This window comes from Aedes albopictus, chromosome 2 (genome assembly GCF_035046485.1).
Source record: "Aedes albopictus strain Foshan chromosome 2, AalbF5, whole genome shotgun sequence".
Taxonomy (NCBI): domain Eukaryota; kingdom Metazoa; phylum Arthropoda; class Insecta; order Diptera; family Culicidae; genus Aedes; species Aedes albopictus.
This window is the reverse complement of record NC_085137.1, coordinates 493,083,044-493,110,107: the sequence shown is the minus strand read 5'-3', so window position 1 is coordinate 493,110,107 and position 27,064 is coordinate 493,083,044. Positions and strand designations below refer to the sequence as shown.

Below are 27,064 nucleotides of genomic sequence, written 5' to 3'. Positions count from 1 at the left end.
GTGGCTGTCAAACGCATTTTACAGTAGTGCGGTAAAATAGTCCCATCACTGATCTGTTCTAATCTAATCTAATCTAATCTAATACATACGCAGCCAGTACAAGAAAGCATCCTGGAAAATAATCAAGTTAGATTAAGCTCGATTATTTTTCTTGTCAATATTGAAGCTTGTGGCATATCAAGGATATGACACAAGCGTCAAAGTGGCCAGGCCTACTGCGCAGTATTTGCCGCAAAGATGATTCTTGGAAATGGCTCGACTTTTAAATGTCAAATCAAGCATCGAAACAATTCTAGAATCTACAGGGGTGGAGGGATGCGTGGACATACCGTACCAAACGCTCCGTATGTGCAGTTGAATATGTGTGAAATATAAATATAATTGCAAATATAATTGAGCAATCTATGCTGGAACAATCTCACCCATCTGTTGAGCAATGCTTGTTGTCCTAAGGTATGTCAACGAGCCGGAGACTTGGTGTCTGTATTTGCCGAGGTCAAAAGGGATTACTTCCGGTTCTTGCTACGAACAGCGCACAGTAATCACTGGTCACACATTTTGCACTGCACGGTCTCTGAATATTCACCCTTTTCATCGAAGGTAGAGCGATCTCACTACTGTTCACTTATCACGCTTTTCGCTGTGATCACGCTTCACGGGCACACCACCGACCGACCGACGGGTAAATATGGTTTTATTATCCCGCTTAGAATCGGTTTCGGATCACTATGAAATTGGATTATTTTCTTCTTTGTCACGCCACTTTATAGCACCACACCGATGAAAACTTTCCCAGACAAGTACGTCCGTGGTGGCGTAGCACAAGCCGAATCACCATCAAAACCGTGGAAACGAGAAGCACAAAAATAAATGTGACAAGCGAAACCAAACACGTCTATCCGCGGCGATGCCTACTTCGATTCTCATAGTCCCATCACTGATCTGTTCGGTAAAATATTCACAGGTTTCCTGTAAATTTGTCTGTCTTCACCGGTTCTTCGGTGATTTCTTAGATTTCACCGATTTTCTCCTGCAGTTTCATCGATTTCGCCGTAATACTGTAGTTTGCTTATTTACAGACCAGTTTCGGTGATTTTTTTCACCGAATACTGTAGTTTATTCTGAGTGTGAAAAGTTAATTGGTCAATTAACATCTAAATTAACGACTCATGCAAAATATTTCGTTTTACCAAATCGAATTTGATAGTTTTAAGCGATTTATGGTAGGTACGATATTTCCCATACAAGTCACCCTCCAAAAGGTGCATGCAAGTTTTCATGCTAACATAAAATGCTTAAATCTATTAAATTTGATTAGGTAAAACGAAATATTTTGCATGAGTCGTTAATTTAGATGCTTAAAAAAAATATTTCCTTGCTTAATAGCTTGCAGTCAAAAAAGCCCAAAACCGCATATTTTGCCCTATAAATTGAGGTATAGCTCAAAATTGTGACGTGTTGGAGCAAATCTGAGCCCGGATTCGGATTCAGCGGCCCAAAATCCTTCGGAGATACATAAGTTTGCTCTTGAGACAAAAAAATGTTGAGCTGTGTTACCAATTCGGCCTAATGACCTATTCGGCCAAATGACCTATTCGGCCTAATTACCTATTCGGCCACACGACCTTATTTCGATCAAACGATATATCGCCCTGATACCTCTTCGACCTAACAACATTTTTGGACTAATGGCCTTTCGACCTAATAACTTTGGCTTATTTCGATAATACTGTAAATATTTTGACGTAAACTGCAATGGAAGAGCATGAACTCTATATAAGTCAAAAACAGAATCCATTTACGTAATGAATCCATTTACGTAATGGATCCATTTAAGTATCCCCGACTCATTACTCAAATGGAGGTTTGAGTGTATATAGTGAGCTTTGGAAACTCTTTAGCATAACTTCAAACTCTTAACACGGAAGAAAATTATAACGATTAGATTATTTTTCAAATAAAACACCAAATTATTCTAAACTTCAACATCGCTTCTAAATTCAAGATGCAAATTAAAGTTAATTTTATTTCCCTCTAATTAACTTATATATAAATGTGTTTTGAATGAAAGTAACAACATAGCCGCCAATAAATTAAAAAAGAAATGGAATGAATTTTAAAAATAGACCAATTTACTAAAAAATCGTGAAATAAATGAAATTGTTATAACTTTTTCTCTTGTGAATAATTTTAAGTTGAGTCAAACGTTTTCAAGAGCTCATTATATAAGTCGAAAATGGTCAAAATTTCATTGCATTCGGTTCATTGAATCCAAAGATATAACAGCTCAAAGTTGGCTATCGGATAAATATACATTTGTCTAGAATCTGTATAACTTCGTGCAGAATGGCCCGATCTTTTTCAAACTTTGTCCACTGATACACAACTAGTTGATCCACTTACATTAAAAATTTGAGAATATTTGATGCACTCTTGGATGCACTTTTCGAAAAGTTACAGCTATTTGAATATTTTTTGAGAAGGGAAAATTTTGCCTGTCCCGATCATTTTGTCTATCCCCTGTACATGTTGTAATGTTGCTAAATGCACAAATCAGCAGTACCTCGTAGCTTTTTTTGAAACGTTCTCTCTGATAGAAGCTGTGATGAAGAACCTGTTGGCACGACCACACAGTTTGCTCAATGTAAACATTACTGCGTTCCACAAGTTTTGCATCAAGATGAAGTTGGGTAAGGTTTCTTGTGGCACAATTATACAGATTTGTCTGGAGTAAAACAAAAACGGGCTATTTTCTATGCTATTTATATATAGCAGTGCGGCAGCGAGGACAGGGCATCATCGGGACCAGTGGATACGGAGATCGGGAGATCAATTCCAAGTAGTAGCAAGTTCTTTAATTATTTTCTTTTAAAATCGATAGTTTCAGTTTGACGTGTATTGCGTCCCGGAAGGAATCCATAACCTAACTATATTTAATCGATTAATTTGGGGATGCCATGGGGGATGCCGTATAACTATCATTTAGCAACTGTTAAAAGACTAAAAAAGCGCCTTCTCACGATATTATTCAGTTAGTGGTTAGATGGGAGCCGAGTAAAGAGCTATGATTTAGTGGAATAGAAGCTGATAGCACAACACATACAAGTGGATTAAGTTTGCCGGATTCATTGGTATTGGGCTTGCATAAAAGCTTCCGTCCATATGATCAACACTAACTCAGTATCAGTCGTATTGAGGACGCTTTGTTGGCGTTTACATTTAAAATAAAGGTTAGTTGGAACATCTGCCCAAGATTTTCCTTTTTTATTGCGAATACAGTAGCGCTTATAATCTTAATTTGAAATCAAATTAAAAAAGGGGAAAATTGGCTGCGAAATCCTGTTACATGTAATCGCAAAAAAAAAATCATTACAGCTCTAAACTTTACATTGCACCGGAAAACCCATTTACAACCGCCGTGGAGCGGACCTGGTGTGGTGGGGCGCTGTCCATAAACTACGTAGACATATTTTTGCCCATCTCAGAACCCCCCTCCCCCCTCGTGGACTTTTGTCCATACAAAAATTTCGAAATTTGTATGAAGCGTAGACTTTGGCCAGACCCCCCCGTCCCCCCCCTCAGAGTCGACGTAGTTTATGGTCAGGCCCTGGTTAGAAAACAAGTCTATCACGCCGAGGACTTGGGATCGAATCCCACTCCCGATGTACTCACACAATGTGAGTTCTTCCTTCGGAAGGGAAGTAAAGCGTGGGTCCCGAGATGAACTAGCCTGGGGTTAAAAATCTCGTTAATACAGACAAAAAAAAATATAACCGTGCGAGGTAGACCTAAAGTAGAATCCGCCACATCAACTTGATTATTGATCATCATTATGCTTCGTGTTTTTAGTTGACTAAATGACTTGGGAGAAAAAATCATCGGTTGATCGAGTTGCTATACTGTATTGGAAATCAACATCTAGTGTGTCATGTCTTATCGACGCAGCGGATTTGAATATTGATAGTTGTTGATGATTTCAAAACAAGCTGGCAAGACGCCAGATTTCAACGAGGAAAACCTGAGTTCTAGTCTCATAGTTACTTAAAGGGTTGTTTCCAGTACAAAAGGAATTTATCGGCCTATCTTGATGCATGAGAAATTCCTTATCTGAATCGCCCAAGAAATCGTTTTTCTTCGATCGCAGTACGCAGTTGCGAAGAAATGATAATTCAAATGACAGTCACTGTAGACACTTTGTGCCAGGAATCGATCATACAACTTCTTGAACGATTCCTTTTGAACACGAAACTGGGATTAAATACATAAAAATGTAATTCATGAAATTGATCAATTAGAATTCCTCAGGTGCTAAGTAATATCTCATTAACAATTAATCAATTTTGTAGGCAAATTACATTTTTTTTGTTTTATCGAAGTTTATGTTTCAGCTGAATAGCCTTCCGTACAGCGGCACAAATGTACTTTTTGTGAACTCAAGTTCAGTTAAGTGGGCTGCGAGATCGCAGCAGTCTGTAAGCGCGCGCGGACGTATTTTTTTTTCGGCTGTCATTTTTGCATCCTATAATTTTCCAAAATTCGGTTGATTTTAAACTTAAATTTTAATAATTTAATAGTGATTTAGCAAATTAAAGTAGTGTAACAGTGTGACCACAGGTTAAAACCAAAGTTTTCAAACAGCTGAAAAAAATCGGTGTCGCGTGGTTCGAATAAAAGTGTTCAAATTTCTTGTGAAAACCGTTCCGTTGTGGGCCAAAATAACCATAGTATTTGTTAGCAATCAATCTTGGAAGAAGACAACGGCAGGTGTAATAATGTCTCTCAAGTAGCACCAATCCTGGTTTACGGGTCTCAGCGGATTGCCATTATCTGCTATGCTCATTGGATTGATGATGAACCCGATGAATAGCGTCCACCAGCGGTGCTTGTCGAAATTGGAAAACCACCGTCAATGCTTTGAATGCATCTTCAGACGGGCCACACGATTGCCAAGAAATCGTTAATTTGAAGATCTCGACAATCTAACGCCAAGTTTCTCAATCTTCCCAACAAATTCGGTGAGATCTATCCAAAATTAATTATTTTTGTGTTTATTTTTTTAAATTAATGGATTGGGTTGATTGACATTATATTATAATTAAGTCTATTAACTAAGGCGAACATTTTTAATCCAGTTGAATAACTTAATCATACTGAACTCCAGACCATTCCCGTACCAAAATCCCACATCCTTTCTGTTTACGAGGGCGTCGGTGAGTCGCTGGCATCTCGATAAACAGATATTATCCCTTCCTTACTATTCCTTCCCATCCACATAACGTATTTCTTATCGTTTCAGAGAGCGATCAATGGCGCTTAAGCCTAGGCTTTTTAGCTAGGACACAGTGAAAATGCTTGTGCCCCATCCCTGGAGCGAAAAGGCCCATGGAGTGACAAAATCTTTTAACTACGTCACTCCCAACGTTGGTGTTTGAAAAAATTAAAATACCTACACTCACATCAATACATCTACGTGATATACACAAGAAATAAACAAATAAACAAATAAACAAATACACTTACACAATCTGAATCTTGTCTCATCACTCGCTTATAGTGACTTCCAAATCAACCCATTCCCAATATCCAACTCCTTGCCACCTATGGGAGTGTCGGTGAGTCGCTGACCTCTTGTAAAGTAGGTGTCATATCATCACATCCTTTCCTATCCTCGTAACGGAGAAGATGGGCGTGGCCAGCAATGGAAGTTTTCATGTCTTTTTTACTTCAACCTCTGATTGGATAGCTGTTCCTTTCCAAATAGCATTCCATAAGCAATTAGAATAGGAGTCTTAAAGTTTAAACATGAAAACTTCCAGTATGCAATCTACGAATTACTCCGTTACCACGCAACGCAACTCAAGTTCAGTTAAGTGGGCTGCATAGAATTCTATTCATATTCCTTCGAATAGCTGACTAAGCCCGAACAGCCGTTTTATCCGAACTTTCGTTTGCTTGGGTAATAAACGGTAGGATGAGATAGACTAATAGAGCCACACTGGTGGCGAGTGTATCGATTTAGACAAATCTGATGATGGCTAAATAAGAGTAAGCCGAAACGTAATAAATCGAGGCAATAGTGTGTAATATTCACCGAAAAATATCAACAACCAGCAAATATAACAATCGGCGATGACTACAGAACGGTAGGATGCGATGGGCTGGTTCCATCGCACGGATGCCGGCAGAACAGCAGGTGAAGTTCGTATTCAGCCAAAACAAGCCAAAAAAAGAATTGTAACGCACCAAGTTTCCCATATTACGGTCTTAGAAAACAATTCATCAAATGGCAATGATTTCACCATAATGACACCAACTGCAATAGCTCCAGCTAAAAGTAGCATCTCTAACTAGCCATGGTTAATTAACACATTTGTCCATGATGTACCTACTCACCAGCGGCACCATGTCATTATCATTAGCCATACTCAGCCAGTGCCAATCACCACAGGCATGTACGACGGAATGGTCATCATGTGAGTGAGAAATTTCGGAAGAACTCACGCCAAATACATTACAGTTACATAGATTTGTTTTTATTCAGTTATACCTTTATATAAGTTCATATTTATTATTACTTCGATGTGAGATACATTAAATTAAATATTACAAGTGTGGGTATGTGTATGTGCTGTGTGCAGTTGAGTGCTGGGTGTGCTTTCATTGAAACAATGCAGCACTTTCTTTCTTCTACACCTTATCCCGTAGTCGCTGTTTTTGGACGGGTGATTTGGTTTTAATTAATTTGTTCTACAAAAAACGAAGAGTGGGTATAATTATACCTTTTTCTTCTCGAACGAAAAAAAATAAAAGACTAAAACTCCAAAGGAAAAAGCCAAAAATAATAATAATAATAACAGAAAGGCATGGACAAGGTGCGAAGCGCCTAGTTTCAGTTTAAGCACTTCGCGCAATTTGCAGTGGCTAGTGGCTCAGACCGCCCTCTGCTGAGGTAGCTACAATCAAGTTTGCACAGCATCTTCTTTGTCTACTTCTCATTCACGCACTCTCACTCTCTCTCTATATCTACTTCGTCGCAAGATTAGGCTGCTTTGATCAACTTGGCGCGCTCGCCGGTCCTGCCCCTGTAGTAGGTTGCTTGGATCGGGTTCAAATTATTGTATTATGTCTACTATTAGCACTAAGTACTGCATCTGGTGCGCGCGCTTCGACTCTGGCTAAGACGTGATTATTATTTCAACTGTTCAGACTGTTTAACTTTTGGAGTGCAATTTGTCGGTTGATTTCAGCGGTTTCTTTATTGATTTTGGCTGTCTCGAGATCGGTTTTTAATATCTCCATCCGTAATTCATGCTCGGTCTGTTGGTGCTGTTCGGCCACTTTGCTGGTCGTTGCATTTTGCTGACTGTGGCTGCTGGTGGCGCTCGCACTGGCCGGAATTGGGGAACTGGGTTGCTGGAGTTCCCTCTGCACTGGGGCCGGTAGAGGAAGAGGCTGATGCGACGGATGTGGTGACTGATGCGGATGATGCTCGTTGTGACTGTTGTTGGAGTTGGTGCTGAGATTCTGCGCCTCGTGGAAGGCGTTCTTCCACTGGCCGAGCTCGTTGAGTCGGTTGAATCGGCTCTTCAGGATGTTCAGCGCTTCCAGCGTATTGCTCAGATCGGTCTGAGACATGTTGACAGGTACATCGGATACATTTGAATCGTTACCGAAAGTTCTACTGTAGCTATCGACTTCGATTTTGTTGTTATTGTTGTTGTTGGCCAGATGTTCGTTCAGTCGACTGGCGAAACTGCTTGCCAACAGCTCGTTGAATTTGGTATGTGCGTTTTCTGCCGAATATGGAGACGAACTCGGCAGGGACCCTAGCCGGGGGAATTTGGCCGGTCGGCTTTTATCGTAGTCGTCTCCTTCCTCCATGGAGTCCTCTTTGATCTGAACCTCACAGAGGTTCTGTGAATTCTTTTCCCTGAAATAAAATTGTAAATTAGCATCTATAAGGGTTTGTTGAACAACATCATCTAAGGTTGAGCATCATTTCTCTCTGAAAATTCCCCACAAAACCCAACCCCACCCCCGAAAAAGGAAAACTTACCACACGGACGAACTTTCGTCGTCATTTTCATCGCTGATCGAGTCCTTGATCGACACCCCCTGCGGTAGGTTTTCCTCGAGCGAGAGCTTCATCTTCGAGTAGTCCACGTCGTCCATCAGTTCGTTTTTGCACACCTTCTTCGCCTCTTGCATAAACTCCCAGATTTCGAAGGTGAACTGGCTGGGCTTTTTGCGGTCCGCCACCTCTTGGCCGTATCGCTGGATGCGCTGCTGGTAATCGAGCATCTCGGCACGTGTGCAGGCTGGGTGAGAGAAATGGAGGAAAGGAACGATGAAATTGATGGTAATCGGCGTGCCGGGGCTAAATGCTGTATTATTTGGACGCGCAGCACGGTTTGATAGGGCACGCACATGGTTGTTACTTCGGCTTTATTGCTGCTGAATGGTTGAGCGTCGGGGGCTGGGCACTAATGAAGGTCGTAAATCGGCGTTGAGAATTGAGAGTGAATAGTCAATGAGAAGCGATGCTTTGAGTGCGGACTCCGTGAAGTATAGTGCGTCTCCATGGGAAATAAGCTTCCTAGATGCGCATCAAAGTGTAGGGGAACTGAGGGCATAACGCTCCCCGGGGGCAAAACGCCTTCAGGCTATTATATTGTAGATGGTTTTGTAAGATACAGGGTGCGGCAGGAAAAAATGCAAAAAGTTCAAGGCGCTATCACACGCTGAATATGGGATATATATGACTATTTTTTCATGACAGTGTATCAGTCAACGTCCATATTCTAGCACTACAAAATAAAAATGAACATATTTGATTTTTAACATGTGATAATGTAAGCCTAAAAAGTTGATATCAATAAACTGCGCGTCCAATGGTCATCAGACAAAATGACTAAAACGGTAAAAAAATTAGCTTAAATTCGATGAAAAACCAGGCCATACTAATCCAGAGCCATGTAGTTTTGCATACCAAATAAAATAAACACATATGTATGATGATATTGTAAAGAAAATTAAAAATTTTGTTTTATCAGATATGGAATTTAGCGACCTGTGTACTTTTCAGTGGTTTGAAAATTTTGATTGTCTTCAACTTCAGGCGCCTAAAGGTTTGTGACCAAAAAGGGATTTTTTTTAAACAACACTTCAGGAAATTAGCCTGTTAGAGATCATGGAACGTTGAAATATAGATTGGTTAACGTCAAATGGAAGAAAATGAGGTTTGAAGTTGAAACACACTTTCGCATTTTTTCCTGCCGCATACTGTACAAACAAACTAGATCCAAAATTGAGCAGGTTAAGCCCGAGAATGACTAATATATTCGGAAGAAAAGCGTGGAAAACGATGGTTTTCCACATTTGGAAAGATTCCCCAATTTACAGCGCACAGAAATTAAGACATTGCGCGCTGATTATATGGAATTAACCCATTAAACTACCATGCGTCTCCAACTCCTGCATTTGCTGCTGGAAAGATTTCGATCGAGCCCCTTGGTATTTCACGACAAGTCAAAGCGACAAGGTCAAACACTTAGATCTTCTTCTTCTTCTTTTTGGCGTAACTTCCCAATTGGGCAAAGTCTGCTTTCCAGCTTAGTGTTCTACGAGAATTTCTACAGTAATTAACTGAGAGCTTCCTCTGCCAATGACCATTTTGCATACGTCAAGGAATTTTCCTTTAAGAATTAATGCTGAACCGACCGGGAATCAAACTCGTCACCCTCAAAACTGTATAAACTTCAGGTATGTAGTGCAATTCTGGTGTACTATTTTCACGAAATCCGGTCAGTTTGCTTTGCAATAGACATTATCGCTGTAATTTTTGGAACGATAAGAGAGTTGTTGTTTGTTTATTACCAGAGATTTTAACCTTTTATGGGTCATTCATCCCGTCGATAAGAGAGTTGTACAGTGTACAATGTACACCCGTCTAAAACGCGAAGCAGCAAAGGTTGAACTGGGAATGAGTGTGTCAAAAGAAAAGCAAATGCTAGTAGGCGAAACCAGGCGGAACCAAGCACAACAAGATTCGTCTAGAAAGTAATGTCACGATAGACGGAGATACATAATTTCGAGGTGGTGGAAGGATTCGTGGACTTCGGATTCTTTTTATCGACTGAAAACTATGTGAGTCGTGCTACTACGGGCTCCAGAAGAAACTATTGTCAAAAATGAGTAACCCTCGCACCAATTGAATCATAAACAAAACGCTAATATGGTCAGAGCAGACATTGTAAAACACGTGACTATCACACCGAAAACCTGGGATCTAATCCAATACACAACGAACATTCAAAATGTGAGCTTTCCCTTCACGCGAAAAAATCCGTTCTGATAAACGTGAACAAACAAATATACACCGTGAACTGGAACTAGTTCCAGCTGTCAATATGGGCGTTCTAGAGAACGTGACACCTAGTTCACGGTGTACATTTCTTATTGTTGTTATGGTTGCTATGCATAGTTCCCGCAGCCGTGACTGGAAGTGCACGTATATCGGAACGGATTTTTTTGCGTGTTAAAAGGAAACCACTGAGCCTCACGATACGAATAATTGTGTATTTTGCTCCTAGAATGATGCTGTCTTCGTCTAAATTGTTCAATAGAACTAGGACAATCTTGCGATGAACAAATTGAATCGGAATTAAATCGGGTTCGAAAACATATCACAAGATCCTTTCCAGGATTTTTTCAGTGATTTTTCCGAAAATTCTACTGGAATCTTGGAATTTCTTCAGGATTTCCTCAGGGACTCTTCAAGGATCTTCCAGTGATTGCTTCAGGGATTCTACAGAAATTCTACCCACAATTTCATTAAAGATTGCTCCAGGGATTCCTATATAAATTTCTCCATAAATTTTTCCCCAGATTTCCAAAGAAAATCCTTGAAAGATTCTTTCAGAAATTCTTTCGGGAATTACTCCCGAGATTCAAGAATTCAACTAGAAATTGGTATAAGGATGCTTCCAGGAATTCCTCCCGGGATTACTTCAGGTAATTACACTAGTTTACAAAATAAAACGAAAGTCGTGAACTTCTGTCAACGACCAAAATTTTTGAAGACCAATTCAGTGCTGATCTCGAAACCGAGCTTCAAAAAAAAAATTAAGTAGAACAGTTTTTGAGTTTTCCCTCCATATTGAATTTTACAACTTTTTAAAACATGGAATTTACTAAAATACAATTATCTTGCGTTTTGTTCAACCAATTTTAAATCTTTTTCCATAAATTAAAAGCTGAATATAATACCATTCGATCATCTGAATGCAGGATTTGCGTCAGATTGATGAAATTCAAGATATTGGCAAGTTTTAGGAACAATCTGCTTAAATTTTAGCAAAATTTCCAAAAATATATGAAAAAATGTATTTTTTTCAATAAAAAAACAATTTAATAATTCTTTCTCAACGTTTAATTGGCATATCATATGTAGGCGAGTTACAGTAAAAAATTCAGCTCAATCGGAGCATTGACTACGAAGAATGGGATTACTTCAAGAATTTTTCCCGGGATTTTTCCTTGAATTCCTCCCAGAAACCCTCCAAAAATTTCTCCAGGGATTCCTCCAAGAATCCCTTTCAGAATTCCTCCAGGGTTTCCTCTCGAGATTCCACCATGAATTCCTCCCGGGATTCCTCCAAAAAATTCTCTTGGGATTCCTTCAGGAATTCCTCCAGGGATTCTTTTCGGGATTCCTCCAGGGTTTCCTCTCGGGATTCCTTCTAGAATTTTTCTAGGGATTCCTTTCGGAATACCTCCAGGGTATTCTCTTGGGATTCCTCCATGAATTCCTGCCAGAATTCCTCTAGTACATAATTTCTCCAGGAATTCCTCTTGGGATTCGTCCAGGAATTCCTCTCAGAATTCTTCCAAGATTTCCTGTCGGGATTCCTCCAAGAATTTCTTTTCGGGATTCCTCCAGAATTTCTTCTCGGGATTCCTCCAGGAATTCCTTTCCAGATTTCTCCAAAATTACTTCTCGAGATTTCTCCAGGAATTTCTCTTGGGATTCCTATAGAAATTCCTGTCGGGATTCCTTCTGAAATTCCTGCCAGGATTCCTCCAGGAATGCCTCCTGAGATTCTTCCCGGGATTCCTCTAGAGATTCCTTTCGGAATTCCTCCAGAATTTCTTCTCGAGATTCCTCCATGAATTTCTCTTGGTATTCCTACAGAAATTCCTCCTCGGATCTCTCCAGGAATTTCTCCCGGGATTCCTCAAGGAATTCCTCTCAGGAGCTCCTTCCGGGACTCCTCCAGGAATTCTTTTCGGTGGATTCCTCCAGAATTCCCTTTCGGAATTCCTCCATGAACTCCTCCCGGGATTCTTCCAAGAATCCTGGGATTTTTTCATGAATTTCACGCACATTTCTCAAGGAATTCTTTTTGGAAACTTTTCGTAGTGGAATTAGGCATTACTTTATAAATTTTACAGTGACTCCTCCAAGAATTCTATCAATGATTCCTCTAGGAATTGCTTCAAAGATTAATTAGGGATTCCTCCTGCGATTATTTCCGAATTGCCTCCAGGAAAATATTTAGAATTAAGGGAGAAATTGCAGAACAAAGTATACGCTATAGAGAGTCACTTTTCGTCAAGCTGACACAAACCGCCGACACTCGGTCTCTTCTGAGCATCTGTTCTAATGAAACGATTATCCGGATAACGACAATGGGCTCTAGGGAGGATGGTGACCACCGACTACGACACCAGCAGAGAAATTCAGAGACACATCGTGGCAAGAAAGTCAGCTCACTTTGGACTCCTTAGAACAAGGTTTGCCGTAACACGAAGATAACTATCTACAAAATGCTGATTAGACCGGCAGTCCTCTATGGGTACAAAACATGGACCATACGTGCAGAGGACCAACGCGCCCTTGGAGTTATCGATTTAGATTTCGGTTTTAATTGGACCTTTTTCAAGTATTCGAAAATGCATTAGTTTTTCGTTATCGTGTTTGTATGAGCCGTTATCCGTCATTTGTGTTAAGTTTTCAAAGCATCAGAATCCGTCCCACTGCGTGTCGTACTGCAACTTTTTATTGCATGAAAAGAAGAAGAGCTATTCAGGCGTTTATACGGAAGAGCAAAGGGAGGTTGTAGAGGTCATTTCAGAGGATCCCAAGGAGTTTCAGTGGGGTACCAGAAGATCTCAGGAGTGTTTTAATAGGATCCCTGATAGTTTCTGAAGGTTCCAGTAGGTCTCAGTGGCGTTTAATGAGGTCTCAGGTTTGTCTCAAGAGGATCCAGGGGTGTCAGGGGCGCTTCAGTTAGTTTCAAAAACGATTCAGGGCATCGCGGGGGGTTTCTGGGGACCTTAGGATCACTTCAAGGGGCTCAAAGGGTTTCAGCGTAGTTGCAGAGTATCTCAGGAACCATTCAGGAGGTCTTAGGTAAGTTAAGGGGGTCCCAATGTGTTTCAGGAGGGTATCAATTGGTCTCATGGGCACTTAAGTGGGTCTCAGGGGTATTCTAGGGGGTTCCAGAGGACGTCAAAAGGGGACCTGTAGATCACAGGAGTGTTTTAGAAGGTCTCAGGGGATATCTAGACTAGAGGTATCAGATGCGTTTCAGGGAGTCTCAGGGGATTCCAGGGGATTTTAGGCTGGCTTCTGGGGTTTCAGGGGCTTTCCAGAGGGTCTCTGAGGTGCTTCATACTATTGAAACGCTCTTGAAAACCCCCTAATGTCTTTAAAATGCCACTGAACTGCCCTTCTAAGCCGTGTTTTTTCTATACAACAGTGCCATTTGAAGTTAAAATCATATTTTTTTTATTTTGCATCACAAAAAAATATTTCTGGATAACGTTGAGCACCTTTCTGATATTGATTTTAAGATGTATTTTAAGTTGGAGTGGAGGGACAGTATGCGTCTAAAAACAACATGATACAGATGTGCTTAGAACGGCAGTAAACGTCATTAAACTTCTCCAGAAAAAAAAACCTTGAAACAGCCCCAAAATGTCTATAAACAGCCCTGAAGCGATCGTTTTGCAATATTGAACTTTTAATATTTCCAGCTTTTGCAGAGTTGCGGCAACACACGTAAGCTGGGAACAGCTTTCATCGTGATGGGCGATATGTGGAGGCGCATGATCGGTTGGTGGGCGATTGACGAAAGAATGTGCAGGTTGAGAATCAAGGCCAACTTCTGCATAATAAAAGCTCATAGCGCTAACTCCGGAAGCAATGATGATAACAAAGACGCATTACGCGCAGCTCGAACGTGAGCACGACTGCTGCCCAAGCCACGACGTCAAGATCATCATAGGAGATTCAAACGCTCTGGTAGGCCAGGAGGAGGAATTCAGATCGACGATTGGAAAGTTCAGCGCCCACCAGCAGACGAATGGAAACGGCCTACGACTCTTTGATTTCGCTGCCTTCAAAAACATGGCGCCTTTTTCCAATACAGCCTCCCTTATCGTTACACCTGGAGATCACTACAGCAGACGGAATCACAAATCGTCCACGTTCTGATTGACGGACGGCACTTCTCCGACATTATCGACGTCAGGACCTATCGTGGCGTCAACATCGACTTCGACCACTATCTGGTGGTGGTCAAACTGTGGCAAAAACTTTCCGTCATCAACAATGTACGGTACCAGCGGCCGCAACGGTACAAGCTAGAGCGACAAAAACAACCAGTTGTCGCCTCTACATACGCGCAGAATCTCGAGGCCGCGTTGCCAGACGAGGGCCAGCTCGATGAGGTCCCTTTAGAGGACTGCTGGAGAAAAGTAAAAGCAGCCAGTTCGACGAGGAGTGTAGAGCGAGTTTGGAGGAAACGAACGCAGCACGGGCGGTAATTGCTGCAGCAAGGGACCCGACAGAACGTGGAACGTTACAAACAGAAGCGGAGCAGGAGACCCGCCTCTTTCGGGAGAAAACGTGCCGCCTGGAAGTAGCGAAGGGCGAGGAAATGGAACTGCTATACCGTTCCAATGAAGCACGGAAGTCCTACGAGAAGCTCAACGTATCCCGCAATAGTTTCGTGCCACCAGCCGAAATATGCAAGGATAAGGACGGACGCCTCTTGATGGACGGACGTGAGGTGATCGAAAGGTGGAAGCAGCACTTTGACGAGCACCTGAATGGTTGGAGGACGTAGGCACGGGAGATCATGACAATGGAGAAAACGACTACGCCAATGCAGCAGAAGATGGAAATGAGCCAACTCCCACGCTGAAGGAAGTTAAGGATGCCATTCACTAGCTCAAAAACAATAAAGCAGCTGGTAAGGATGGTTTCGCCACTGAACTTATCAAGATGCGCCCAGAAAAGTTGGACACCTGTCTGCCCCGATTGATAGTCAGGATCTGGGAAACCAAACAGCTACCGAAAGAGTGGAAGAAAGGGAGAATTGGAATGTGAGAACTTCAGAGCGATCATCATTTTAAATGCTGCCTACAAAGTGCTATCCCAGATCATCTTCCGTCGTCTGTCACCTAAAACGAATGAGTTCGTGGGAAGTTATCAAGCCAGCTCCATCGACGGCCGGTCGACAACGGACCAGATCTTTACCGTACGGCAAATCCTCCAGAAATGCCGTGAATACCAGGTCCCAACGCATCACCTGTTCATCGACTTCAAAGCGGCATACGACAGTATCGACCGCGCAGAGCTATGGAGAATCATGGACGAAAACGGCTTTCCTGGGAAGCTGACTAGACTGATTAAAGCAACGATGGACGGTGTGCAAAACTGCGTAAGGATTTCGGGTGAACTATCCAGTTCATTCGAATCTCGCCGGGGACTGCGACAAAGTGACGGACTCTCATGTCTACTCTTCAACATCGCTCTGGAAGGTATGATGCGACGAGCCGGGCTCAACAGCTGGGGAACGATTTTCACAAAATCCGGTCATTTTATATGCTTTGCGGACGATATGGAAATTATCGCCAGAACATTTGAAACGGTGGCAGAACTGTACACCCGCCTGAAACGCGAAGCAAAGGTCGGGCTGGCGGTGAATGCTTCAAAAACAAAGTACATGCTGGTAGGCGGAACCGAACACGACCGGATCCGTCTGGGTAGTAATGTTACGATAGACGGGGATACCTTCGAGGTGGTAGAGGAATTCGTCTACCTCGGATCCTTATGAGTCGTGAAATTTGAAGGCGCATCATCAGCGGAAGTCGGACCTTCTACGGGCTCCTCCAGGAGAAGCTGCGGTCTAAAAAGATTCATCCATGCACCAAATGCACCAAGTACAAAACGCTAATAAGACCGGTAGTCCTCTACGGACACGAGATGGACCAGTCTCGAGGAGGACCTGCAAGCACTCGGAGTTTTCGAGCATCGCGTGCTAAGAACGATCTCCAACGGTGTGCAAGAGAACGGTTTGTAGCGGAGAACGATAAACCCCGAGCTCACTGCACTCTACGGCGAACCCAGCATCCAGAAGGTGGCCAAAACTGGAAGGATACGGTGGGTAGGGCATGTTGCAAGAATGCCGGACAACAACCTTGCAAAGTTGATATTTGCTACAGATCCGGTAGGTACAAGAGAGCCAGAAGCGCAACGGGAAAGATGGTTGGATCATATAGAACGTGATATGTCGAGCATTAGGCGTAATCGAAGATGGAGCATGGCAGCCACGAACCGTTTAATGTGGCGTATTGATAGTGATTATATGTTATCTTAAATGTGTAATAAAATGAAACGTAAAAGTATGACACTTAACAACCACTCACCTTTCATCCTTCGCCACTGCTCCTTCAGCCTGTTGCAGTTCCGGTCCGTCCCGAAGGCGATCGCGAACTGCTGGTGGATGATCTTCCACGCTCGGTTCTTCAGCGAGGTGAGCGCACTGTCCAGCCGCTTATTCTCGATAATGTGCATATCCTTCCGGCATAGTTCCAGCAAAAAATGCTTCTCCTCATAGGCCCAGTTTTGCGTCCGCTCGCGCTTTTTAAACCGCTGTGCTGACCCCAGCGTGCTTTGCAGCATATCGACGATCGTTTGCGATTCCAGATTGATGGCTTTTCTGTCTACAGTTTGCTTATTTCACTTTCAACGGCGGCGCTGCGCTGCCGTGCCTGAACCGATTAATTCGGTTTGTTGTAAAGCTTACTATTTTCTTCCGTTCCTTCTACCGTCGCGTCTGCGTTTCGTGTTTGTTTTCTTCTGCTTCAATTGATGCTATTTGGTGCTCTTTGGTAGTTTTACTTCGATCGGGTTCCGACTGCTTCTGCTATCTGCTCATCGATTGACTATGTGTTTCTTTGAGTTGGAAGCCGATTGGGATCACATTTTGTGGAAAATAGCCTGTTTGGTGATAAAAATTGAGAAGAAAAGAGAGCAAAAATGAACTACTTTTCCCACTGTGATGCTGATCGATGGCAAAATGATGGATGATGATGTTTTGGGATTTATTTCATATTTTAAGCACTGTCGAAAATTGCTTTGGTTGGATCCTACTGGGTGGGGCAGCACAATGGGCCAGGAATTGAAATCTCGTACATTAAAATGCAAAGTTTATTTTTTTCATCTACTTGGAGTAACGATCAAACTGGGATAAATCCTGCTTCTCAGCTTCCACAGTTTTAAGCTGAGAGCTTCCTCCGCTAAATTTTTGAATTCGTATACTGTATGGCATTCACGAAAATGCTCTCTGTTCAAAGAAGTTAGTGAAATTGTCATTACAAAAAAGTTCTTGAATCAATCTGGAGTTGAAAACGTCACAAATTGCTGAACCCCCGCTCGCTTATTGCTGCGGCTATAGGGGCTGTCCATAAACCACGTGGTCATGAGGGGGGGGGGGGGGGGGGTGGGGTTCGGCCTATGAGCATTTTGTATGGACGAATAAAATTTTTTGTATGGACAAATGACCACGCGGGGGGGGGGGGGGGGGGGTTGAGAAGTCTAAAAAAAAATGACCACGTGGTTTATGGACAGCCCCATATGGGCCCGGTTATTAACATAACATTCGCAGATTCGTATAAATATTGTGCATTTCGTTGCAAACTTCCGATTCCCAGCTCATTGTGCGGTGGAAGGTGAAACAAGCCGTGAAAGACAGAGGAAGAGAGAGACCAGGCGCTAAAAATCAACCCCACAAAAAAAATCGATTTGAATGCCTACTGAACGCACAGACAGACGTTCGGGCGATACGTGCAATTCACTGGCTGAAGCGGATGATTGGCTCGGTGTGTGCGCAAGTGCGCGGAAAATGAGAAGGCAATTGAATCGATCATAAAAGCTCGATCGGAACTGACCGAAACAAAAAAAAAACGCTGCTTAAAAGATGCGCCTAAGACTATCAATTAATAAATGTGCGTGTAGATTCCGCAGTCAGTAGTGTGTTCAACGATCTGTAATTAATTGAGCTGCTAAACCATGGATGGGTCCGGCTTGGGACTGCTTGGGAGTTTTTGCGCCATCACCGTTTAGCACTTACGGAAAAATTGGGCAGATGAACTCGTTACTATATGCGGAACCTCACCGGAGCTGGAGGAGAGCTGCCGCCGCGAGGTGATGAGCGTGAAAACATTTTGACTGCCCGTTATGAAAATGATGGCCCGTCTAGTAAAACCGATGGGGATGATTGCCGCCATTATAACTGGCTGATATGCGAGGAGATGCTAAATGATGGAGTCTATTTATGGGAGCCAATTATGGATCCGCATCGTTTCGCAATAGAAATTTAGGTGACTCTTAGTGATGCATGAATCATTGTTTTTGATTTAAAAAAAAAAAAACAAATATGAGAAATGCAACTTTATATAAATGTTTCCCTCTACGAGGACTTATCTTGTTATTTAGAACTGTAGATAACATTTAAAATCGAACACAAAAATGTAAGTTCATTCTTCAGAAGGAGTGTAAAACCATTGCTTGACGTCCAGGACCCAGATTAACGAGGAAAGATGCATTTAGCGCCTTCAAATGATTTATTAGACAAATATGGTCTTCTACAAAGTTGTTCCAATATTCATAAAAATTAGAGAGGTCCATATTTACAAAGAAATTGGAAACCAAACTTTTTCACTTGCAAGAATAACTATATACATTTTTGGGAAACGTTGTAGATCTATCAATTTTGAGCAAGTTTGCTGAAGACAGTTTTTATGTAGCTTAAAATTTTAATAATATAGAGATATTGTTCAGAAACAACTTCGTAACAGACTAATCTATATATATAAAAATGCAGTGGCATACGTGGGACCGCGCATAACTTGCGAACGGATGGTCCGATTTGGGTCGCCTTAGTTTTGTTCTGTTAGTTTTTACCCAAGGAAGGTTTATGAGGCAAAAAACATGAGAAAATTGAGAGTTTTTAAAATTGATCTTCCATACATTTTGATCGGGGACATGGTCTTGGCTAGAAACTTGAAATGTCAAAAAACGCATTAGGCAAGACAAAGTTTGCCGGGTACAGCTAGTTTCTCATAAAAATCATTTGAAGGCGCTGAATGCATCTTTCCTCGTAAATTTACATTGGCTTCGAGATAAACCAGCCTCAGGATGAAAATCCCTTTGATACATCATTTTAAAAGTTTTTTCGACAGGGATGCATGGCTCCTGCGTGGAGTGATTATCATGATGGAATAAACTGCTAATCGTGTTTGGTCATAAAAATACAACAAAATATAACATTACCTGGATGGCCTTGTTCAGAAGGGCGGCGTTTTGGGGTTTGGAACCGAAACCTTCCTCCCCTTCTTCGCACGGGACTGCACCTGCTATAGGTGTATCCTACTCTTCCATACCCTAGTTAACATATATTTCATTTAGAAGCAGTTGTCAAGATGAAGTGTATTCCACAGACTCAAGTAAAGTTTCACAGAGCGTTACCAGGAAGACCGAAATAGATTGGCGGAGAATATCAAACGCAACTACGCCAAAATAGACAAGCTAACACTTAAGCACTATTCCCTGCATTTAATGTTGAACGATTGACACACTTCAATAAGGGGCTGTGGAATCAGATGCGGAACAGATCATCTTAGACATAGAGAAGACTATTACGCAAAATGTTGCTTTCAAAGACCAACATACAACATGAAATATCGTAACCGACGCCATTAAACAAGACAACATTCCAGTAATGATGAAATCAGTATTCTACTGATCTATTCAGGCAGTCAAAGGCATCGGTCATTATTATTGACCATGAACTTCAGATGGAAAATACCATACGAAAGACCATACAGATATTTACGGCCAACTCGACCACTATCCGGACCAATAACACTGGCAGACATAACCCTGAAAGGCTTCCCTACCCACAAATTTGCTAAATGTTTGGTAAAAGAGTTCTAAAGTATGCCGAAATCCATCCCTACCAGATTTGTCAAGAACACATAGGAGTTTAATCAAAATGTGCTTCAAAAATATAGGGTCAAGTAAGAATGCCTGTTTTGAGAGTCTCTGTCAGAGAATCAATTCGACCTAGGTGTAGCCTACACTGTGTAGGTGTAATGGCTCCTACAGAGCAATCTCCAGAGATATTGGAGGGGATCATCGGGGCGTTTCCACGTCATGATCCTAGTCCTTGGTCTCCTTTCGTAGGACCAATGGCGACTGAGGCTGACAATGAGGGGAGGATCACCGATGAGGAATTCACGGGAATTTTAAAATGTTTTAGCGTAGATAAGGCCTCATAAACAGGAGCAGGACTAATAGTTAGCATTCATAGCTACTTTATCGATCAAAATAGTAAAAATCTACTTTACCGACACCGTCAGCAATTGAAAAAAGTTTCTTATAATCTACAACCAATGTTTTCAACTATTGCGCCCAGGCGGGTCTCGAACCTTGATCAAGTGAGTGTCGGTCGCAGCCGAAAGCCTCTATACCAATGGTACTCAGTGAGGGTGAGAGTAATTGAAGGCTACGCTTTCGTACTACAGTCGCATTGAAGGTGGAAAGCGGAATCTATTTTTAGATTCGAGATTCATCAGACCCTAAGTTTTGGAAAAGCTTTGAAATACTCAAAACGCGTATTTACAGGTAACAGGCAACATATTTTGTTATCATTTATTATTTTCATGTTATCGCGATAGACCAAAAACTAAATTTGTTATCATCAATTGAAAAAGATGATAACAAAAAGAACAAAATGATAACACCGATAACACAGTTTATTATCAAAGTCACTTTGTTATCCGTCTTTGCTCAGGATCCTTGTTTAGTTACAGAAGTGGCGCCAAGGGAGGGGGTTTTCCCAATTGCGGCAAAAGGCGGAGTGGCGCCTAGTGTATGGAGCATCGGTAATGGGGAGGGTTTAACAAACAAACCCCCCCCCCCTTGTGCATGGGCTTGATTTACAAATCTATGTAGGGTGATTTTGGTTTTTATCGGTGGTTTTGTTTTCATCGTTATGAGGGGGTTTCGTCGGTCAAATTGATTTCAGTTTGAAAGGAAGGTTTTGAGGCTAGCTTTGAAGACAACAGGTTTTAGAAAAAAAAAAACCATGATGCAAAGAGCAGAACTGCTATACCTTCATAAGTACCTACTATTGATTGTTTTAATAATCTTTGAGTTGTCGTATAGTGATACACTGGGCTAATTACTGTAAATGGGTTAGAAGGGCATCTTCCCTTTTTTTAGTTTCAGAGACAAATGGCGCATAAGCCTAGGCACTAGGGCTAGGACATGGACTAAATACCTGTGTTCCATCCCAGGAAGCACCAAGGCCCAAGGGGTGACATTAACCGTCTTAGCATCGTCACCCCTACCGATTTTCACAGTCCTCAGATATATCTCCACTCATTGTTTTTATTGTTTATAGCACAGTAGGCCTGGCCGCTTTAAGGCTCAAGCATCCGTCATCAGTTTTCGGAAAATAAAAAGCAGTTTTCTCGCTGTAAATCACAACATCGACCATGAAAATATATTCATTGCGTTCTATTCTTCATGTGGAATACAGTGAATATATTTTCATAGTAAAGACTTTTGTTTTGAACGAAAAAACTGCTTTCGAATGTTTGAAGATGACGATGATTTCAATGACGAATTGTTCAACGTTAATGCTTGTAATGCATCTCCGATGTACTGCAATCATTAATAATGGCAAGAAAAATGATGGAAGTAGTCGTTTCTATAATTTTTCAGGATTCTTTCATTGATTTGCTGTGTATGTGTAGACTAGACTAGTGGATGGCAGTACCCACAGCAAAGAGTGACATAGCTCTGCGTCGGAAGGACTGGTAACATGCGTTGAGCTACTCAGGAGATTTCAAAGAGCGTGGTGGGAGCTGTAACCGTGTTAATCCGTTCGTCGCGAATGTGTTTGTTTGCAACATTGAGACGGTCGGCTGTAGGGTTGATGGAGGAAGAAGGGCAATGTTGATGTTACGGCTTTTTTGTTTTATGGAGGTGATGATGCACAAGACTGGTTTCCACAATAGCTTTCCATATCGCTGCACGGTAGGCCTGGCCGCTTAAATGTTAGTAATACATTACAAACTAGAAGTTAATAACGATGACAAAAAAATTATAGGAATAGTCGATCCAATCATTTTCCAGGATTGTTTCAATGAATGGCTGTATATATGTAGACAACACTAGCCTACAATATGCTTGAAATTTGTATGGATTGTAGAGTTTGGTCAGAACCGCCCTCTTCCTCCTCAAAGTCTACATAGCTCATGGACAGGCCCTATGGTGAATCGATCGAAGAATTGACTGATCCCACTCGTTCGCAGTTGTGGAAGAGTGAATAAGCTTCAGGGAACAGTAATTGGCTCACCGCAAAACAGAGGTGGTGGTTGTGCACAACCAATAGAGTTAAAAAACTATAGAGGACGAATGTCGCTGCTGTTCCCTATTTTTCTCGTTCGGAACCAAGTCGGGTATCTATCTGTCATACTGCATATTTTTTCGCTTTGACACTTATATCCTTGCCCATTTCCGCCAGCAAGAGATGTTGTTTCAGCGACGCCAGCGACATTCTTCCTCTATGGTTTATTACCTCTATTGAACAACCGGAAGTCAGAGCAGTAAGCGGAATGAGTATGAGATTGTAAAAATTTTACAAAAATATTTATATGTTAACTTAATTGAAGGTTGCCAAATTTTCTTAAGAATGAATGTTAACTTACGGCAGAGTCGCTGGAAATTGGGTCTACCGAATTAAAAGATAGGAGCGGTAATATAACCTATTTTCTATTAGACTTCTACAGGTTTTTGCCGATCTTGGCTAAAAAATCTAGGAAAAAAAGTTATTAAGTAAATTAACTCTTGATGACATCGACCAAAAGATTGGGATCACCCCTCAATATGATGTATCAGCCAAAAGTTTGACGTATTCAACGATTTTTTTTATATAAAAATGTTATGTGAATTAAATACATATCATCACATTTAAAAAAATAAAGCAATTTTTGTTTTAATATGTTTTAGTATGTAATTTTCAACAAATATGTGTGGTACAATGTCTATGCAGCAAGTGCCATTCATTATGATTAAAAAAATCCAAGAAGAATTAAAATTGAATGAAAGATGACACAGATATCAACAAATCACTAGATTTTTAGCCAAGTTCGGTAAAAAAAGCAGATGAAAGCTAATAGAAAATAGGTTATATTACCGCTCCTATCTTTAAATTTGGTTGACTCAAGATCCAGCGACACTGCCGTAAGTTTGCATTCATTTTTAAGAAAATTTGGCAAATTTAGCTTGAGTTTACATACAAACTTTTTTGAAACAAAATCATTTCAAACACGTTTAACCTTTCTTTGACTTATTATCTTTTGAATGAAATCTACACGCAACCGGAGATTGGCAGATTCTAATACAATGCGGTTTGAAACATATACAAATATTGTATTAAGGCTTTGCAAATACAAAAATTGGCAGGTGGCAGTATACCAAAAATTGTATTGGCTTCCTGGAATCTGGAAAAGGAAAATTTTGCATGTGTGCGTGTGCTCTGTCGCATTGGTTTCTCTTTATTTGTTCTATTTTTAGACTGGTCATGGCAGCAGCGGCGGCATCAATTACCAAAACATGTTTAAAAAGAAATACGGGCGGCGACGGGAATCGAACCGAGACACTATAATGGTGATTCACAGTACCCTGCGCTCTAACCAGCACGGCTTCAACTGCACATGGATAGACGAGAGGCTGAAAGCCATCATTAACAACACAAACGTGGCTTGGCGATGGAAGTGATACAGCCACCACACTGCACAATGGGCCCAGAGCCGTATTTACGAAGACAAAACTGTTTAAGTTTTTAGACACATATTGTGCTTTAGAAAGTTTATTTTTAATTGTTGATCCTTTTCCCCATTATTGGTATGTCAAACATCTGGTTAAACTGATTCAAAAATCTGCTCTCTAATAATTTTATTTACGATTCCATGATGGATGGTGATGGATCGTTTAATTGGAAATTCCACCAATAAGCTGCGCCAGAGATCAAGCATATTTTAAATTTCATATATCTCAGGACTCTCACCACTTAGAAAGATGATGTCTTCGGCAATGTTATTCAGTTAGTCAAGAGCTTACAGTTAATGGTCCACTTGTTTCGAAACTTCGTCACTAAGTGGCACTAGTTACACATTTGCAAAATCATTCAAACGATTGATTTTTTTCGTGAAGTAATCAACAAGCTGTAAATTTTGTTTTCTTTGAACGTGTCTAAGTCAAGTCAAAGGTTTTTCAAAGAGCTATGTATTAGTCATAATTGTGCGACATTTCATTTCATTCGGTTCACTTAATCCAGAGATATAGCAATTTTACGAAGAACACTCAAATATGAAACATTTTACTAGAGTTGCTCCAACTTCATGTAAAGTTATCCAATCGAGTCCAAATTTGTACCGTTTATAGCTAACTAGTTGTGCAACTGGCAGGTAAAATTTGAGAATATTTGGTTTACCTTAGAAAAAATTACAGCTTGCTGAATATATTCAAAATATTAAATAAAAGTTGCATGCTTCAATTGATTTGCAACTAGCGCCGCCTACTGGCAGAACCTTGAACCAATCAGTTAATCAACTGAGAGGCCTTAACTAAGTTAACAACATCACCGAAGACATCAACTTTCTAAGTGATCAGAGTCCTGAGATATATGGAACATAAGATTTGTATGCTCACTAGCGCCGTCTTGTGGTGGAATTTTGAAACAAACGGTCCATCATTTGTTAGTTCTTGACCAGCCAAATAATATTGCCAAAGACACCAACTCTCCAAGTAATTAGGATCATGAGATATTTGGTATAAACATTTCATCAGTGTTACGTCTGTTTGTCTCTGGCATGACAGATATCACAGACAGCAAGACGTAGCACTTGCAAAATTTCCATACCGTATATCTTAGCACCATGATCACTTAAATATTCGGTGTATTTGGCAAAGTTGTTAGGTCAGCCAAGGTCTTACTTTTGATGGGCCGTTTGATTCAAAATTCCACCACTAGGTAGCGCTGACGATAAATCAATTTTTGTATTCCATATATCTCAGGACTCTGATCACTTAGAAAGTTGGTTTCTTCGGCAATGTTGTTTGGTTTATTAAGGCCTTTCAGTTGATTAGCTGATTGGTTTAAGATTCTGCCAGTAGACGGCGCTAGTTGCAAATTAGTAGAAGCATGCAACTTTTACTTATTATCTCGAAAACATTCAGCAAGCTGTAAGTTTTTAGATGCTGGGTCATTAGGCCGAAGGCCATTAGGCCGAAGGTCATTAGGCCTAATGGTCATTAGGCCGAATGGTCATTAGGCCGAATGGTCATTAGGCCGAATGGTCATTAGGCCGAATGGTCATTAGGCCGAATGGTCATCAGGACGAATTGAAAGTTAGCCGTTGTTTTTACCTTTTCCAACAATTTTTGACAAAAACTAGTTTAACAATGGAACTAGAAAGAATAGCCTATGTTTTAAAGAAGGAAAAATTTATGAATTGAATATCAGCAGTTTCAGCGCCAAAAACTATTTCAGCAATGATACTAGAAAGAACAGCCTATATTTAAAAGAAGGAAAAATTCATGGGTAAAATATCAGTAGATTCAGCATCAATAAAGTATCTTCGTGCCTGTCACACGATACACACATGCAAAATGGTCATTTGCAGAGGAAGCTCTCAGTTAATAAGCTGAGAAGCAGGCTTTGTCTCAGTGGGGACGTAACGGCAAGAAGAAGACCCAATGACCATTCGGCCTGATGACCATTCGGCCTAATGACCATTCGGCCTAATGACCATTCGGCCTAATGACCATTCGGCCTAATGACCTTCGGCCGAATGGCCTGACACCAAGTTTTTATAAAGTGTAGGGAAAATTCTCAAATTTTATCTGCTAGTTGCACAACTAATTAGCTATGAATGATACAAATTTGAGCTCGATTGGATAGTTTTACATGAAGTTAGGGCAACTCTAGTAAAATGTTTCATATTTGAGTGTTCTTCGTTAAACTGATATATCTCATGATTAAGTGAACCGAATGAAATGAATTTTTGCACATTTATGACTAATATTTAGCTCATTGAAAAACCATGAACTTGACTTAAATACGTTCAAAGAAAACAAAATTACAGCTTTTTGATTACCCGAGCAGGAGAAAATAGCTGAAGAATACCAAACTCAGGTATGGAAAACCGAATACCTACAACCTGAATGAGGTATTAAGTAGCTCTGCATAAGAGGTAAAATACCTAAAATAATAACTGGTGAATATTCTGTGCATAACACGTGAATAATGACATCAGGTATGGCAATACCTAAATAATAATCGGCGATGTTTCCATACAAATATTGATTTTTCCATAACTGAATATTACCTCAAACAGTCCTCAACACCAAACCAATAACTCGTTGAGGTATTCTATCAATATCTACAAAATACCAAAATAAGTTATTTCCAATACCTGGATAACCAACCAATACCTTGTCTTGGTATGATACCTGACTTTGGTATGCTCTAGTTATGTGTCAGTTATTCGTTCCTGCTCAGGTACTTTACGAAAAAAATCGTTCATTTGCATAATTTTGGAAATGTGTAACTAGCGCTTCTTAGTGGCGGAATTTCGAAACAAGTGGGCTATTAACTGTAACCCCTTGGCCTACCAAACAACATTGTCAAAGACA

The 27,064-nt window shown here is 40.9% G+C and overlaps 1 protein-coding gene across 1 annotated transcript in view; it reads right to left on the bottom strand.

Moving 5' to 3' along the window:
- Positions 1–6,507: 6,507 nt before the first annotated feature.
- LOC115265439 (uncharacterized) overlaps positions 6,508–27,064 on the bottom strand; it is a 38,506-nt gene continuing 17,949 nt past the window's right edge. The window contains exons 2-4 of the mRNA XM_029870560.2: positions 16,720–17,293; positions 8,057–8,318; positions 6,508–7,930 (exon numbers count right to left, since the gene is read on the bottom strand). Coding sequence (XP_029726420.2) covers positions 7,195–7,930; positions 8,057–8,318; positions 16,720–16,975 — 1,254 coding nt within the window. The 5' untranslated portion in view covers positions 16,976–17,293 and the 3' untranslated portion in view covers positions 6,508–7,194. The remainder of the gene's footprint in view (positions 7,931–8,056; positions 8,319–16,719; positions 17,294–27,064) is intronic.